Source organism: Nannospalax galili, unplaced genomic scaffold, assembly GCF_000622305.1.
Source record: "Nannospalax galili isolate Female #2095 unplaced genomic scaffold, S.galili_v1.0 scaffold312, whole genome shotgun sequence".
Taxonomy (NCBI): Eukaryota; Metazoa; Chordata; class Mammalia; order Rodentia; family Spalacidae; genus Nannospalax; species Nannospalax galili.
In genome coordinates, this window is record NW_008335967.1 from 6,099,592 (window position 1) to 6,117,587 (window position 17,996).

At 38.1% G+C, this 17,996-nt stretch overlaps 1 protein-coding gene across 3 annotated transcripts in view; it reads left to right on the plus strand.

The window, feature by feature from the left end:
* Reln (reelin) overlaps window positions 1–17,996 on the plus strand; it is a 492,143-nt gene that overhangs the window by 269,801 nt on the left and 204,346 nt on the right. For all 3 annotated transcript variants that reach the window (XM_008830753.2, XM_008830756.2, XM_008830755.3), the window contains exon 11: window positions 9,250–9,395. In XM_008830753.2, the coding sequence (XP_008828975.1) occupies window positions 9,250–9,395 (146 nt within the window). The remainder of the gene's footprint in view (window positions 1–9,249; window positions 9,396–17,996) is intronic.

Sequence of the window (17,996 nt, forward strand, 5' to 3'; positions counted from 1 at the left end):
CTGCCTCCCGAGTGCTGGGATTAAAGGCATGCGCCACCACACCCAGCTCTGCCTTTTATTTTTAAGAAATTTTCCTGAACCTGATGATCTTTTTCTGTTTATTACCCCATTGCATAGAATTCTAGATCCTTCTACATATTTATGTCAAGTTGTGTTGAGAAGTAAATTGATGTTAACTGCCATCGATTCTATTAGAATGTTGACCTTGAAAATAGTCTCTGTTCTGAGCACATGCATTTGGAAAGAAATACCTTTAAGAAGCAATTTATTTGAATTTGCATAGTAACTAAGTTATAAAATGTACATGAGTCCTGCCTTCATGTTCTCTTTCAGCTGACTAAGTGTGATTGCTTCTCCTTTCCCACATTTACCACTGATAAATAGTCAATAGTGACAATTTTCCTAGTTTAACAAACATCATAATGCCCTAATGAAGACAACAGCCACTAGGTAAATCATGAGACTATTAAAGGGGAAACCATTGAATCAGAGCAGGAGAGTCTATTAATTTTCTTGCTGCTCTTGTACATAATGTGTTTATCAAATTTGCTATCCCAGAAGACAAAAGTCAAGTCTCTAGTCCCTAATAAGAACTGTAACTTTAATTCTCAGTCCCTGCTTTGTCAGTTGTCAAAAATAGCTGAATCACCAGTGGAGAAAGATCATTATGCCCAAATTAGGAAAAAATGTAAATGGATTTGCCTGAAATTTTTATAATCTTAATGCAAGTTGAAGTTAATGAAAAAAAAAGCCCAAGACAAATGGTGAGAGGGAAGGTCACAGAGGAGTTGGATTCATTTGTTAGACTACCTTTGGGATTAAAGCCTCTGGAAGGGCAGCGTCTGCCTGCTGGAAGGCCTATGTGTCTTCTATGTAACATTCCACTGAGCACCCCAGAAAAAAAGGTTCAACAATCCATTTCATACTTTTGTTTTCTTACAGAATAAAGGAGAAACAATAGGAAATCAAATTTGCCTTGCAAACAATGTGTTCTGCAGATTGCTGTACTGGAAGCTGTCTAGTACGTGACTGAAGGGATCTGACTACTGACTTTCTAGTGAGGATAACCCTGAGCTCAGTGCGACTTGTGGCTAGCCCATGTTCCCATGTCTTCCTCTATTAAGAATCTGAATACTAACTGATTTTCTGGCCAGATTCCAGCTTGGTTAATTGCATGCTGTCTACCTAAATTCCCTCTGCTTGGAGTACTCTCCACTCTGGATTGTACTGCTCTTATTGTTTCCCCCAAGAGATGATACATGATATTATAGAATGAGCCAGAATATAATTTGCTAAGCTAATAAGAGTGCTTTGGGGATGAAGGGTTAAATGTGATAGTGTACTTTTCACAATTTCCCCCAATGAGGTCTATTTGTACAGTAATTAACATGGCATCGCATTAGTGAAACATGGAAATGAGCCAGGTCACCATAACAAAAGTGGCAATTATACAGAAACAACTAATTTTGGTAAACTCTACAGAAAATACCCATTCAAACAAATCCCCAAGAGCCTCCCTACCCAGTGCACCTTTTCTTTCTTTTTTTGTCTTGTTAGGAATTAAAACTGACATTTTTAATCACTGATTAATTTAGGCCAATATTCAATAAGTAAATTTTTTTCTGTATAGTAACCTTTCCATTATTTGTACCTATTACAGCACTTAACAAAGTAACTTGTCGGTTAGCATTCTTTGATGTAAGGTTTCTTAAGCAAATTACTAAAGATATAGAATAAAAACAAAAGGCAGAGCATCAGTATTTATATATTCCTAATATTGCTATCATTGGGAGTAGATGTAGTCCCTATAGTCTTTGATCTAATCCTTACAATTATCCCCATTTCAAAGATGAAAAAATAGAGGTTCTAAAATGCCCAATGGCTTTGAGTTTTGAAGGCAAACCTGTTTTACTACAAAACCTGGGTCTTCCATGTAGAGCTATCTTACAGCTTTCCACGTGATGCCTGGAATCTTTGGCCTTAATTTGAGGAGGCAAGTCTGAAAACCTAGTCACTGTGAAAGTCAAGTTGATCCCCAAAGGCAAGGCTAATAACTGTCCTATGGAATTTTACATTGTTATTCTTCCTCTCATTACTCCAATTCAAATCTGCCACTATTACCACTTTAGAGTTGTCAATAACTATTGCCAAGTAATTATACACTTGTCATAAAACATACCATAAATGGAATCTTTGTAAATCTTAGTACAATGTGGTTAAAATGTGAATGCTTACAGAACCCAGAAAATAATGAGAAACAACACTCTTTAAGCTCCCTAAATTCAGTCACCATGGTTGAATCTATTGTGTTGACTAGAGAATGCACTTCAGCCCTCCTGCACCTGGACTACGTTCATAGCCAAGTTTCCAGGTTTTTAAACTGGCATTAAATTATCTAGAAATTGAATGTGTGGAAAATAATAGAAATGTATTTTGCCTCAAAAGAGAAATTGTTCTTTTCTAATTTTAGGTTTTATTTTTTATAAGATGAAAGTCTGTACCATTAAAGACCATTGAAACAGAATGTAGGAAATATGCATTTCTGTATAATAATAGCTATCATAACAAAAGACTTCAGAAACAGAACATCTGTAGGTGAGGAGCCAGTCAACTTCCAGCCACCTCACTTACTTTCATCTGGAAGTTCATATACTAATACATTTTATTTCCAGCAGACAGTGGCTAATTTATGGCTCTGCCAACAATGCCATTTTAATTAATTTTTTATTCATCTTATTTCTCTTTCCTCTGCTCTTCATATCTTATCTGTTTGCATTGCCTAGATTTTAATTAAAAAACCTCTCCTCTCTAAGGAGCAATCTGAAGTGGCAAAAATAATCACTTAAAATATTACAGTCATTAAAAAATTGGCTGTGGTGGAAGCCATGCATTTTCAATTTTCCTACAAATGATGTTTTAGCTTCCTTTTAAAGTGCACTTTGTATCTGAATTGTCTACCACCAGCCAGCTTGGCTATCAAAAATGGTCTTCCAGCTGGGTGGGCTGAGTGACAACTCCTTAATGGAGGAAATGGATGGCTCTCTGCTCATGTGGAGGGGAAGGCACACCAGGCAGACTTCACTCCATCTGCCACCAGCTTTCCACAAGCTGGCACTGCCCAAATGTCCAGTGTGCTCATTTCAACAAAAAGGATATCATCAAAAAGTAAATTGTAAGGCTTTAGCTACCTTAAAACCATCAGGGCCATTAGACCCCAGGGAGATAATGCTAAGGTGCATCTGATTTCTTCTTTGATGAAACCCTAATTAAACAATGGTAGAGGCGACTGTAAGCACTTTTTACAAGAGCAGAGGTGAAGTTATTAGCATTTTCGGCTGAGGATGGGGCAACCTTAGAAAACGCTAACCTGAATTGTGGCCAAGGACACGTTATATTGAGGAATTTGCACTGATGTTTCCTGTTGATGGTTTTCCGAATGGCAAATTCTTGTCACTTAGCTACACAGTGTTCTGCTTGTCAAGTAAAGAAAATCTATTTAGCAACAAAGTAGAGAAATGTTTTTTATTGGCTAAAGGAAACACATAGGGATATTAATATTGAAAATCCATTGCTACTTAGAAATACAAAATCTGTTGTTTATCAATGTCAAACAATAAAACAAGTAAAATAATATCAAAATACATAAGGAGGACTAGAAAGAAAAATCTAGAACTAATCATACAATTTATGCCTTATGTTAGCCAAAATAAGTGCTCGGCTACCTGAAAATATACTGAGCATAAACCAATCGAAAGTTCTGACACATGAGACATGGTCATTTACTAGAGAAAACTTGGTAAATGTCTAGGCTAGTTTAAAATAAAATAGTCCTGAATTCCAAAATATCCTTGTTTTTACCTCCCCCAAAGCTCATGCAGCTCATGAGATTAGACACTTTTTGTGGAAATTCTTTATATTATAATAGTTACTGCATATAAATTATATGAGTTTGAAAAGATGCTGAACCAAAGCAACTGGGTATTAAAATTGAGAGCATCTTCCCCAAATTCTTTTCATAATTTTGTATGTTTTGCTTGGACTTTTAACGTAGTGGGCTGATTTTATACCATGTAACTTCACCTTTAAGAAAAGCAGCACCAATTGTCCCATTCCTGAATTTTCCTATGTTAGAAGAATATTTAGTAATCTGCCAAACTTTGCAGGGCCTTTAAAGCTCTAATTGATGGTTTTATTAGTTCATGAATGTTTGCAATATTTTTGCCATATTGTATTGTGGGACTTATTCTTGTACATTTTACTAAAAGTTTTAATTTGATCTGAGGAATTTTAATAATTCTTGTAATGAAAAGCAATATATTTAAATATTCTATTTTTCAGTCAGCTACTGCTAAGACTCTGGAATCCGATAGTATGTATCTTTTAAAAGTATATTTTCAGAAATTAATATTTTGTGGCACTTAGAAATTTTAAGGCACTTCAAATATCTGAACTTATTGCAAAATACCAAGAGAACAGATGTTATTACTCCATTCTTCAGCCTGAGGAGCTGAGGCCTGCAGAGGTGAAATGACTTGTGCAAACCCATAGCTGTTTGGCAGAGGAAATGTGTCTGAACAGGCCTTCAGATCCTGATCCCTAGACTTCTTGAGGGTAGATGGTAGCTGAGTTTTTATTCTTTATAGTTGTGATTATTTTTGGTTTCCAGTAGTTTGTTCTTTTCCAGCTTTAATATTCTTGATTCATGTAAGTGCTACATTAATTGAGTTGGATTCTAGGGAGAAGATCACACAGACCCTGGCAAGCAGGACCTGGATTCTGTCTGTAGAGGCAAAGATGCAGAGAAATTTACCAAAAGCCCAGGAATTCTGCCTCCCTCAGAATACATCCAGGCATCATTTCTTAGTTTGGAGAGCTTCTAGGGAATCAGGCTAATTCCAAAACTTTGAGCCCCTGGGACGCAACTCTTCTTGTAACTGATCTAGGGATCCCTTAAGGAAAACCCAGCATTGCTCCTTACCCTACCCAGGATTCCTATATACAATGCCTGTCTGTGAACAACTTTTTAGAGAGACGAGGACTCAATGGGTCCATTGCACTCAAGTAGCCCAAGAATTCACGTGTTCCACACATGTGAATATATTTATACTGCTGGCTTAATTATCTTTAACAGAGCCAAGTAATCTTGCTGCAGGCCTTGTAAACAATAAGTTCAACTCAGAATGGCAGAGGCAAGTCATCTGTAATAATTAAGTATATTCTGTGCATCTCCAGACTCTGCTGGCTAAACAATGGCAGTTCCAACTTTCTGAGTGATAGGAAGGTGAAGCTGCCTCTTGCAGAGTGTGGCTGCTTACTTTGGGTATGCCACAGGCCTCTTTTGATAAAGTGTGACTATAGGAAGACTATAAAGAAGAGAAGAGTTCAAAAGCAGTGCTTCACCCCTCGCCACACCTGCAAGGACATTGGGCTCATTTGGGGTGGGTGGAATAGAGGTAAATGAGTTTACTCTTTAAACCTGACAGGATGTTTTCAATGCAAAGGCCAAAAAACTGATTTACAAGGCCCAACTTCATCTGTTTGGACTGAGCTTTGGCACTGAGGATGGTTCACTTACTATGAATTGGTCAAGAAGTGTTCTTAAAACTAGAGAAACTATACCCTCTGTCTTTGATAGGAATTTCTCAAAGGCAAATCACACTAGTTTTTATATCTTACTAATAAGAAAATTACTTAATAGTCATTTAAAGTATTAATTTTTTTCAGGTTGCTTTCCTCATACTTACCATGGTAAATATTAGTTGTGTTTTGCATACTTGGCAGTATTGTCATTATAGTGACAAAATGTATATTTGACAGTAACATAATAATTATATAGTTGCAAATGGTCTGTCAACTATAAAAAGCCCTTAGAGTATGCTTTTATTTTTCTACTAAGCCAATTTATTTTTTGAAACTAGTTTACAAATAAGCTACTGAAATTTATAATGATATTATGTTTTACATAAGATTTTTTATCTCAACTAAGTTTAAAATGTGCATCAAGTATTTTAATAACAAATCGTGGAAGGGCAGCAAAAAAAGTGCGTACAATAGAGTTAAAATATTAATGCTAAAGTAAATGAAACCAACATGTAATAATTAAATGTATATTAGGCAGAAATGATCAAGGCTTCATGTTCTGTGAGTCACTCTTTTATTACACAGGCATATCATTTAAATTATCTCATACTTTATATACACAGATATTTTTGTATGTCATTTCCTTGAATATTGCCATTTGTGTTGATGTCTGACTCTTAATTTCAGATAACCATAGGCCCCAGTTGATTAATTGTGAAGATTCTTACTTAGAATTCAATGATGTTCTTTTAGGAAAATGATCTTTGCCATTCTTGTTAGCATTGGTTCTCTTTCAGGTAGATCTGATTAAAGAAAACCTTAAAATTTCTCATCACTTGACAGTTTCTATTTACTATGAAATAAACTAAATTCTATCTTTGATTAATATGTCGGTTCTAAGGATTGCATACAATGAGTTCAGTTTAACATCCATGACTAATCTGTATTCATTGCATGTGAAAAAATAGTCTCAAGCAGTTGATGCATGCCACATCCTACTGTGTTGTCTAAAAAGATGACAGGACCCAGAGGATGTACTTATGTCTTAGTGCTGTGAAATGGCTCCCTTAAGACCATTTGCTTTTTCTCTCTTGAACTTCTGCAAACTCTTTACTATTCCAATCTAGTAACAAGTCTCTCATAGCCATTCTGACTTTACTAGCTACAGTCAGTTTAGGTGTGATACAAATTTTATTTTTCATGCCCTCCTCCCATGTTCTAAAACACCAACATCAAACAATAGTGTCAGAATTCCTGGGACTTTCATTTAAGATCCCTTGATAGCCAAGCTCCAGTCCAATTCTCAGACTGCACTTACTTAACACCTTTGTTTTCTTCATATTGATCATCCAACTTGGATTTTTATTCATCCTTTTAAGGTCACTTAAAGACCTGTTCATCTACGAAGGCTGCTTGTCTAGGCTATCCCCTGACATGATTTCTGCCATCTCTCACATACTGTCATACAGTAGTATGCTGCCTAGCATTGGGCCTTATCACTGATATTTGATATTTTTAAACTAGACTATGATTTTTTTTTGCAGTGCTGGGAATTGAACCTAGTGCTTCACACATGCTAGGAAAGTGCTCTGCCACTGAACCATAGTTCCAATCCTTTATTAAGGTTTTTGAGAACTAAGAATCCTGAGATGCTCACAGGCCATCTAGTCTGGTGTACACAGCAGTAAATGAGAGAAGAGACTCTGTCTCAAACAAGGTAGAAGGCAGGGACTGACAACTAAGGCTGCCCTCTGATCTTCACATGTGTTCCATGACACATTCATGCCTGTATTCACAGGCATGAATCCACATGTACACACACACACACACACACACACACACACACACATCATACAAAGAAAAAAATAATTTCTTAGGGTAAAGAAAAGGCATTGTCATACCATTAATTCATTTATACATTGAACTATTTACCAAGTAGCTCTGGAGTGGCTACCCTGTCAGGTACTATATTGAGAGCTGGAACTCAATAAAGAATGAAATGAACTTGATCCTTGCTCTTTAGAACTTACTCACTGGCCTAATAGGTACCTTTTTGTCCAATTGTTTTTCTTCATCTCTATCTCATTTTAAGAGTATTAAAACAGTAGAGGTGATAAACATTACCATTGAAATCTACCCAATGACTTTATAGACATACACAAGAGCCAAGGATCCAAGTGCAACCGATTATGACTAGTAATAATCAGATACATACAGATCAGAGATGCATCCGCCAACATCTAAGTGTTATGAGCAAAAACAGTGAGTCTTTCTGTAAGAAACAGTATATTTTAAAATGAATACTGAGTTCAATATTGCATAACTGTATTATCAACAGCGAACCTAAAAAGTTTTATGGCCACTTTTGAAAGAGATGTATCTTTGCTCTGGAAACTGTTAATGAGTTATGTTAAAACTGTAATGCTTCTTCTAAAAATAAAAAAATGTAAAATATTGTAAAAAAAATTTTAAAAACTTAGCCAGGTATGGTGACACATGCCTTTAATCTTTGTATGTGGGAGGCAGAGGCAGAGGCAGAAGAATCTTTGTGAGATCAAGGCCAGCCTGGAATATGTAGTTCCAGACCAGCTAGAGCTACTGGGAGACCCTGTCTCAAATGAAAAGAATATTAAAACTTAAAAGAATGCTTGATCTTACATATATTATCATTTCCCTTTATGATTTATTACCAAAAAGAGGTTTAATAAAAGCACAGAATTTTGAGAAGTAAACATTGTTTCCCCAGCTCTAGAATTTTTTCTTGTCTTATATCAAGCTAAAATCAATTTTAAAAGAATCATAAATAGGGTCTGAAGAGATGGCCCAGTGATTAGGAACACTTACTGTCTTGCAGAGGACCAGGATTTGATTCCCAGCACCCACGTTGGGCAGCTCACAACTGCTTTAATTCCAGTTCCAGAGGACCTGACACCCTCTTCTGGCCTCTGTGGGCAATGCACACATGTGATGCACATATAGACAAGCAGTCACACACATATACACTAAAAACTGATAAATCCCAAGAAGTTCTTTTTCCTTTTTCATTAGAAGTGTTCTTTTAGAGGATAACAAAGTTGTGGTTTCTAAGTGCTTCTTTGAAGTCATTGTGTACTTCTCTGTAGTCAGAAATTTTACTCCAAAGCTGGCTGAAATGTATGAGCATATATAGAATTACTTTGACCTTTTCTGTAGTCCATGTTTTGATTAGCTGGCTATTCTACTCATATTCCACTTACAGACAAATTGTGAAAGATTTGAATGGCAAGTCAGGAATATGTGGAATATTGAAAAGGTCAGAGTGATTTAGCCCATAACCACAGAATTTAAAATACATGACAAGTCATTATCAGGCTTAATTCCCACAACAAGGGCTGTGGTAAAGATGGGAAATTATTCCAATTAAAATATTCTTGTCTCATACTGAAGGCTAAGATGGCAAAGCTCAAATGCCCTCTTGACTCCTTTTTTAATAACCCAATAAGTTGGAAAGAAATTATAATTGAATTAAACAAGGCAAAAAGGAGGTAACCAATGCTTTGGATTTGAGAATCCATCGTAGAGAGAATAATATAATGACTTTCCTGAAAACTCTTAATTATACATGTGTAAAATAGATACAGCTACAAAACCAATTCAATAGCCACCCCATGCTCTCTTTTTTATCTACAGCATAGCTGTCAGTCAGATGGGAACTCCATTTATTTCCATGGAAATGAAGGCAGCGAGTTCAATTTCGCCACCACCCGGGATGTAGATCTTTCTACAGAGGATATTCAAGAGCAGTGGTCAGAAGAATTTGAGAGCCAGCCCACAGGGTGAGTAATTGTGATCTCCCATGCTGTGTACATCACCGGCCTTTAATCCACTGGACATATTTTAAATTCACATTGCTAGATACCAAAAGCATGCTTAAATTAACTGATGGTTCTTATCACAGATAAGCCAAAATGGGACACTTATCCTAAAGATTCTTTATTAAGTAATCAAGTACTTGTATGCATATTAAAAAATAGGGATTACAAATACATTATAACTTCACATATATATGATCTTATCTTATATAGATTTCACGTAGAGAAAGGATTTCTTTTCAATGTTAATAAATTACAAATTTTTCTACCACTATTATATTGAAATGTTCAGTTATCTTCCTGGAGACTGAGATTTATAGATAGTTCTACCTGATTTTTATTGAAATGTGTTTTTGATCCATAAATTTGTTTAGGGGATGCAATTTGTCTTAAGAGATACATAAAGGATGCAGTTGGGACTGAGATTGAAGGATATGAGTCCAGAAGCACTTAAGGGCATTAGGTGGTTTGTGTTTTTATTGTGTTTTATTTGCCTTATTCTGGATCCTTAGTACCTAAGGTATCACCTACTATTAAGCAGCTCGGGAGGTGGCTTAGTGGATAAAAATGCTTGTCATGTAAGTGTGAGGACCCGAGTTCAAGTTCCAAGAACCACATAAGAGCCACATATGTGCAACATGAGCATCTGTAATCCAAGCACTTCTGTGGGAAGATGGGAGGTGAAGAAAGGAGAGTCCCCATAAGCTAACCTGATGTGTGCTGTGGAAGTACAGCACAGACAGCCCATCTCAAACAAGGTGGGAGGTGGGGGCTAACACCTGTCCTCTGACCTTTATGGTTGCACCGTGGCATGTTCATGCCTGTATTCATACCCATGAATACATGCACATACACATAAAAACACACCACACACACCACATTCATAATACGCCACACATACACACACCACAGACAAACATACTTGCCATACACTCAGTCAGGAGACTGGAAAAAAGAGCAGCCTGAGCTATGTGGGAAGATCCTAGCTCAAAAAAAAAAAAAAAAGAAAGAAAGAAAAGAAAAGAAAAGAAAAGAAGGAAAAACTCAAGAGTCAGAGAGTCAAAATCTATGACCTTAAAAGAAATTCTAGAAATTTCTTAATTCTCACTTGGATTTTCCTTTTGAGCTAAATATATGTAATCGGAATACCAGCTCCGTATTTTCTAGTGTATATTTTGCAATACCATCATGAGATTACATGAAATGTAATTTCATACTGATTAAGGAAGATAACTGTTAGCTGTGAGATACTTTCCACAACACAATATTTAAGGATAGGCCCATTATTCTAATCACAAATAAAAACCGATTGAATATCGAAGTACCTGAGAGGCAAGAAAGCCAGTACTGCTTTCTCAGCCTCCTTGTTTTGTGTGCATTGCCCAAGAGCTTCACTCTGACCCACTGAGAGGGAAATGTGGCCACCACCTGAGCCACCACTGCTGCTGTGGCCCTTTGCTACCACACTGGCAGTGACCCAGCCCTGCTCCTCCGACCTTGGAGGAGGAATCCTTTCCATCTTCCACGCAGGCCAGGCTAAACCTCTGAAGTATGCTGACGTCAGGGACTCCACCCCCTTACGGCCTACCACTGACCCCACTGGGCCCAGCATCAATTCTTATCCCCTTCAGAGTGAAAGCGTCTTCTCCAAAGTTCTGTCTCTCTGAAGCTCCATGTCCGAGAAAACTCTAATGTCTCTTTGAGGGACCAGCAGCCACTGCTCCTTGGTTTAGTCTTAAAGATCTCTCCAGGATAGACTGCTATGTGGTGTAATACATAGAATGCATGAGGGCTCATGATTCTCCCCTCAGAGCAGAGTGCTTTGGTGGAGTCAGAATTGTGACAATGTGCAAGTGCTTGTTTCTTTCTTCTGGAGATAAAGATCTATCATCAGCTGTCTGTTATTCCCTTTTAATCCTTGACACAGAAAGCCAGCTCATTACCTTCATTATGTACTTTGACTGCCTGTGAAGGGAACCCAAATACTGAAGCATAGCATTTATTTATCCATGCTCTGTCCTTCCCAGCAGATACTGTACATATGTCAGTGATGAGTCCTCCTCTTATTGTCCTTCATCCCTTGGAGTCTCAAATGATTCTTTGGTGCTACCACCCCCCTCTAGTAAGAGCAGAGGTAAATACACAAATTGTTCTCCAGAAATACCTTCTGATACAATATATACATCCCTACCTCTCAGTGGATTCTCTCTAATCCTGACTTTTCCCCTCCCCCTCACTCTTTCCAGCAAAGTCCCATGTCTTAAATGTCTTTACTCTTTGAGGTCAGTAGGTGCTGGGGATCTGAAGTAGGGCTTTTATGTGCTAAACATGTACTCTACCACTGAGCATGTATTACTGTTAGTCCTTGGTAGAGAAATAAAATATACTTTATCTATGGACTTCATACCTAAGTATTCTAAAGAATATCTCTTTAGTTGTCTGGGATTTTTTTTTTTCATCATCAAAGTCTTTCTATTAAAGTTTAGTGAAAGAAATACTTTGCTAAGACAAATAGTCCATCCAACATGCTCCTAGTGACAGTTATAGAGACTTGGCAGAAAAAAACATGGAAAACTTCATGAATTAAGCTTAGAAAAGTATTGTGGTGGTTAGTGCGAACTGCCAATTTGACACAACCTAGAGCCACATGGGAAAAGAGTCCTAATAAGGAATTATCTAGAGGTCGGCCTGTGAGGGATTATCTGGACTGTTAATTGTTGTGGGAAGACCCAGCCCATTGTGGACAGCACCATTCCCTAGGCAGGGACTGCAAACAATGTGAGAAGAGAAAACTCACTACAAGCAAGTGAGCAGGTGCACCTGTGCACATTTATCCCCCTCTGCTCTTGCTGTGGATGCAGTGCGAAAGCTGCTTGAGCTCCTGCCTTCACTCCCCTTCAGTGATGGACTGTAACTTGGAATTTCAAGCCAAATCTATCTTTTCTCTTCAAAGATGCTTTTGGTCAGGATATTTTGTTACAGCAACAGAAATGAAACTAGAACAGAAATTGACTTTATATTAAAAGAAGCCAAAGCAATTTTAGAAAATGTAATAATCCAGAAACAAAGCTGGTAAATATATACATGTTCCAATTACAGATCAGGCATTTCATTCTCATAAAGCACTGATGATGAAAGAGAATTTTTGGCTACAACCAAAATCATCACCATCACAAACAAACAAAAAATGCCAGGGCAAAAAAACTAAAACCTGAAGGGACACCCAGGAGCAGAGAGGCAAGACCAAGTGACTCAGGTGTTCCCGTTGCACTCACTGGATGGTTCTCAAGACTGCAGACTTTAGGCTTTGTCACAGTTAAGAAGCCAATATTCTTGAACTGTGTCAGGGCCAGCAGGTTCTGTTCCAGTTAACACACAGATGTGCTCAGTAAAAGCACTGTGTCCCTCTCACTGCCATACGGTGATGTGATTATTCTACACCTTGAGTTATTTTGTGGCTTTTGCTTCTAGGCAGTCAGGCCAGACCATCAGAGCTACGCCAATCTTTCTGTCATTGTGGCCACTTTTGAGGTTTGCATTGAATTATAAAGGTATGAAAGGATATTGGGAGGACCTCTATCTTGGGAGTTGATGGAATGCTGATTTAACGCTATGCCAAGTGTTATTTCATTGGTCTAGGAATAAAATAATTTTCATCAGAACTTTAGGTGAAAAAAATCCATTCATGAAATCAAATTGATGTAAAATATTTTTACATAAGGTAAGAGTTGACAAAGAAAAGCGTTAAGAGTTTGGATGTGAAAGTACTTAATATGTTGTTTCTCTGCCAACTTCATTGGATATTTGTCTGTCTTCCCTTAACCACCACCCTTCCAGAAAAACAACTTACTACTATAAACTCACCTTCTGGATATAAAACATAGTTGGTAAATCCTTCTTGTATTCAAAAGTGATTAATTGAATTGACTGCATTCTGCACCCTTGAAAAATATGTAATTTAATCTTTATAGATATACTTTCATATCTTTTAACTATGTTTTCCTTCCATAAGAATTCTGAGGAAAAAACATGCCATCCTAATAATGTGTTCAAAATACTTTGAATGAATGACCAGGAAGGAAAGAAAGGTGCAAGTCATTATGGCAATTTTTGTTTTGAAAACCATTTTTCCAATTATCCATGTTTTCCTACTATTTGAATGAAAGCATTTGATCTCACATCAAGGATATAAGAGCTGTGTACCTTAGACATCACTCAGCTGTCCCTATTCCAACACTGATGGGCTTATTTTTGTAAGTAGAATTTTAAAGGTTCCCCCCTCCCGTCTTTTTTCCTAAAGAAGACACATCTGTTACTTCAGGAAGGGTGAAGCATTAATAGATACACTGATAATTTATGTGAGTCTTTCTGAACTTTGGCTTAACCTCACAAACACATCATTTCATTATCAACTACCATATCTCACCTAGCTGAGGCTGTCTGTAGGTGGGAAGGGGCTTAGAATAACACAATGTTACAATATGGAATTTATATGTTTGCTTTATCTCCCAAATGCAAATGTATGTTTACAGTATTCAAATGCCTTTTAAAGACGTTTTATGGTTGTCACTGGCATATTCATTTGTAGCCACCAAAATAGAAGCTCAGCAAATTAATGCATGTTAAAAGATTTAATCAATATAGCACACTTTTGTCCACCACCTGCCCCAAATCCTTCTCTAAAGCCTTTGAAATTATGGAAAATGAGCAAATACATCTATAATGAATGGAGAAACAATAAGGTATCTCCCTTAGGTGAGCTAGAAATTATGAAAGACTGGGGAGAGAGAGACCAGAAGATTGAGAATGAACATGGGATCTGGGTAGGAAGGGAACGTGGAAGCTAAAGTCCCAAATACTCTTGAATAAGACTGGGTGAATGGCGTCTCAGACACAGGATTAGGGTGGGGCTCTGGGTCACCGCTGCGGGGACTGTTGAGTGACTTCCAAGCTAATGCTCCTGCCTCTAGGAACCAGTTGCAGAGCAGTGCATGGCCACAGCAGCCCTCATCCAAGGAGCCGCTACCCTCCAGGCAGCAGGCATCCTTACATTGAAAGTTTAAGTACCAGATAGCAATCTCAGCAAATGATCTAGGATCTCCAAATCTGAGGCAGGGAAAAAAGCAACTGAATTTTAAGTAAAAGCATTCATCTAAAGAAATTAGAGTTGAGTAAATGGAGCTAATAGAATAAGAAAATATAGACTGTATCAGAGAGAAAAGAGGACACACTGAATTTTTAATGGAATTTGGAATTAAAACCCAAAAAAATTCAACATGAAAGTTCAGAGGGTGGTTAGTAAGAAGAGCAACAGACTAGTAATTAAAATGCAGCCAAAGTTCTTAACTTCAATGAAGATACTGATTTTTCTCGATTCTTTTTCCCACTTGTTTATTGAATTTTTTAATTCCACATAATATATTTTGATTGTATTTGCACCCCCTTTACTATACCCTGCTCAATTTCATGTACTCTAATACATAAATATATAGATGTATATGTATATGTAGGCCAGTGGAGTCAAATTCATGCCCCCAAATGACCTTCAATGTGGGTCCATCCACTGGAACTTGGTTACACCCATAAAAGAGAGTGATTTCCCCGCCTCCCAGCAGCCATCAGTTGCCAGTTGTTCCTCCAATAGGATTGGGGTATTACACAATTCCTCACATCTATGCTGGGATTTTGTCTGGCTTGAGCTTATGTGGTACTTGTGCATGCTGTCACCACTGCTGTGAGCTCATATGAGTAACTTCCCAACTGTCTGGAAAACTTTTCTTGTGCTCACCCACTACCTCTGGTTCTCACAATCTTTCTGTCCCCTCTTCCTCAATGAACCCTGAACCCTGGGAGACAGAAGTTTGATGTAGGTGTCCTGTTCAGGAATAAGCAATCTGCAGTCTCTTATTGTCTTCACATTACCAGTTTTGGATTTCTGTGTTAATCATCATCTACTGCATTAAAAAAAAAAAGCTTCTCTGCTGAGATCTGAGAGATGCATTAATCTATCGGTATAAAAATAAGTCATTAGGAGTCTCTTTAATGCTAGATCTGTTTTGAGGAATAATATTAGGCTGTCCTCTATGGCCTGTGTCCTGTCTAGCCACAGGCTCCTAGGCCTGCTATCAATATCAGGTATGTGCTCCATCTTATGAAGTGGACCTTAAATCTAATTAGAAAGTGGTTGGTTGCTCCCATATTATTTGTGTCATTATTATACCAGAGGGCATATCTTGCCAGCCAGTTGTTGTAGAAGCATGCAGGTTCACAACTGAGTAAGGCTGATGATCAATTTTCTTTTCTGGTATCATGCATAGCACTTTCTAGCACTATGAAAACTAACAGATAGAGGTAAAATTTTGAAGTCAGTACCAGCTTGGTTTCTCCTTGTTTGGTCTATGGCTTATCTTCAGAAATAGGGTCGTATCATCAACTTTTTTTGGGTAACCAAGAGCAAGGACAATGGACAGTATTTTTTGAGGGTCTTTGGGATCCCCTGATCAACAGCTTCAAAAGAGGAATTCCACTCCTGGCATTGATCTTTTACTTTGTTAACCTATGGTGTCTAGTAGAGGCAATGTCCCTCTGTTATAAGGTAACTCCTTTTAATCTCTTTTTATAATGTGTATGTGTGTACTTTGTTGTTGGTTTCCATATAGCTTTCTCTAAAGATTTTAGTATTTGTTGTCCCTCCTTCATGCTCCCTCTCTGCTCTGCCCTCCAATTCCTCACCCCAGTTAACCCTTCCTACTCTGTTAGTCTCCTTTTATATCAGTGCATTCTATCTCCCCTCCCATGAAGGCCCCTACCCATGGCTGTTTAAGGCTTTGAATATTTTTTGAGACAGGGTCTCATTTTGTACCCCTAGCTGGCCTGGAACTCACAATGTAGACCAGGTTAGCTTCAAACTCACAGAAATCCACCTGCCTCTACTTCCCCAGTGCTGGAATTAAAGGCATGCATCACCATGCCTGGCCCAAGATTTTGCTCAACTCTTAATACAAAACTGAGTACATATAGAAATATATGTATTAAAATTAGTTAAGCCAGATACAGCCTGTATAACTTTCGTTGTTCTTGTATTTTTCTTTTCCTTTATATTTTTCATTTAGTCTTTGAAAATTTCAGACATGTACACAATGTATAGTAAACATATCCACCCCCACTTTCCCCGTTCCCCCCACTCCCTGCACCCCTAATAAATCACCCTCTTAACTTCATGGCCTCTTTTTTTTTTTTTACAATATACTGAGTCCAGTTAGTGCTGCCCACATGCACATAAGTGTGGGATCATCCACTGGGGCATGGACAACATACTAGTGGCCATCCCCTCCAAAGAAAAATTACTCTCCTTCCCCCAAGCAGTCATCACTGCCTGTAACCCCTCAGCTAGTGGTGGGACCTTGTAAGCCCTTCCTTCTTCCTGCTGGAATTTTTACCTGGCTTAATCTTGTGCAGATTTTCTGCAGGTAACCACAGCTTCTTTGAGTTCATGTGTACAGCAGCCATGCTGTGTCCAGAAGATGGTATTTCACATCATTCCTCCCCATCTTTCAGATCTTACATTTTTCTGAGCCTTCTTCCATGGCATTTCCTGAGCCATAGTGGGAGGTGGGGATTCATATAGATGTCCTATGTATAGCTGAACACTCTCAGTTGCTTATTCTTAGAATTTTGAGTACTTACAAGTCTCTTTCTTAACTATTCACTATAATAAGCTTCTCTGACCAAGGTTGAGAGCAGCTCAGATCTATAGATATAAACATAAATGTATTTCGAATGCAGTTTGACAACATGACTATTTAGCAAACCATCAATAGGCTCTCCCCGAGGGCCTACAACCTCCCTGACAGTGGGTTTTGACCATGCTTGCAGTATCAGGCATGAATTTCCTCCTGTGGAGCAGGCCTCAAATCCAATCAGAAGAGCAATCAGTTACACCCATACATGATCTTGCCACCAGTGGGTACATCTTGCCTTGAAGTTCAGTATTATAGCATGGGGTCTAGTGATGGATAATACAACTGATGTCTTCCCCCACACACACCCCACAACCTACATAGCACCTTCCAGTACCATGAAACTAGACAGTAGGAAGAGTTTCTTGGTCAGCTCAAGACTGATTTCTTTATATCCTACAACCCAAGCATGTGATGTCTTTAGCAATAGTCTTATCATCTACTTAACTGGGCAACCAGGAGTGATGGCAGTAAATTCATATAAGTAACTGACCAGCCATCTAGAAGACTCTGTTTCCTTGTGGTCATCCACCCCCCTGTGACTCTTACACTCTTTCTGACTCCTCTTCCAAATGACTCCCTGAACCTTGGGAGCCAGAGGATTGAAATACTTGTCCTATTCAGGAATAAGCACCCTGCAACCTCTCGGTCTCTGCACATTGGCCAATTGTGGGTTTCTGTATTAATCACTATCTGCTGTATAAAGAAGCTTCTCTGGTGAGAGTTGAGAGAAACATTCATCCTGTGTAGAGGTCACATTGAAGATGTGTCCCTTAGGGTTAAGCATCTGACAGACACCTATACTCTGTGTTTCATATATATATAT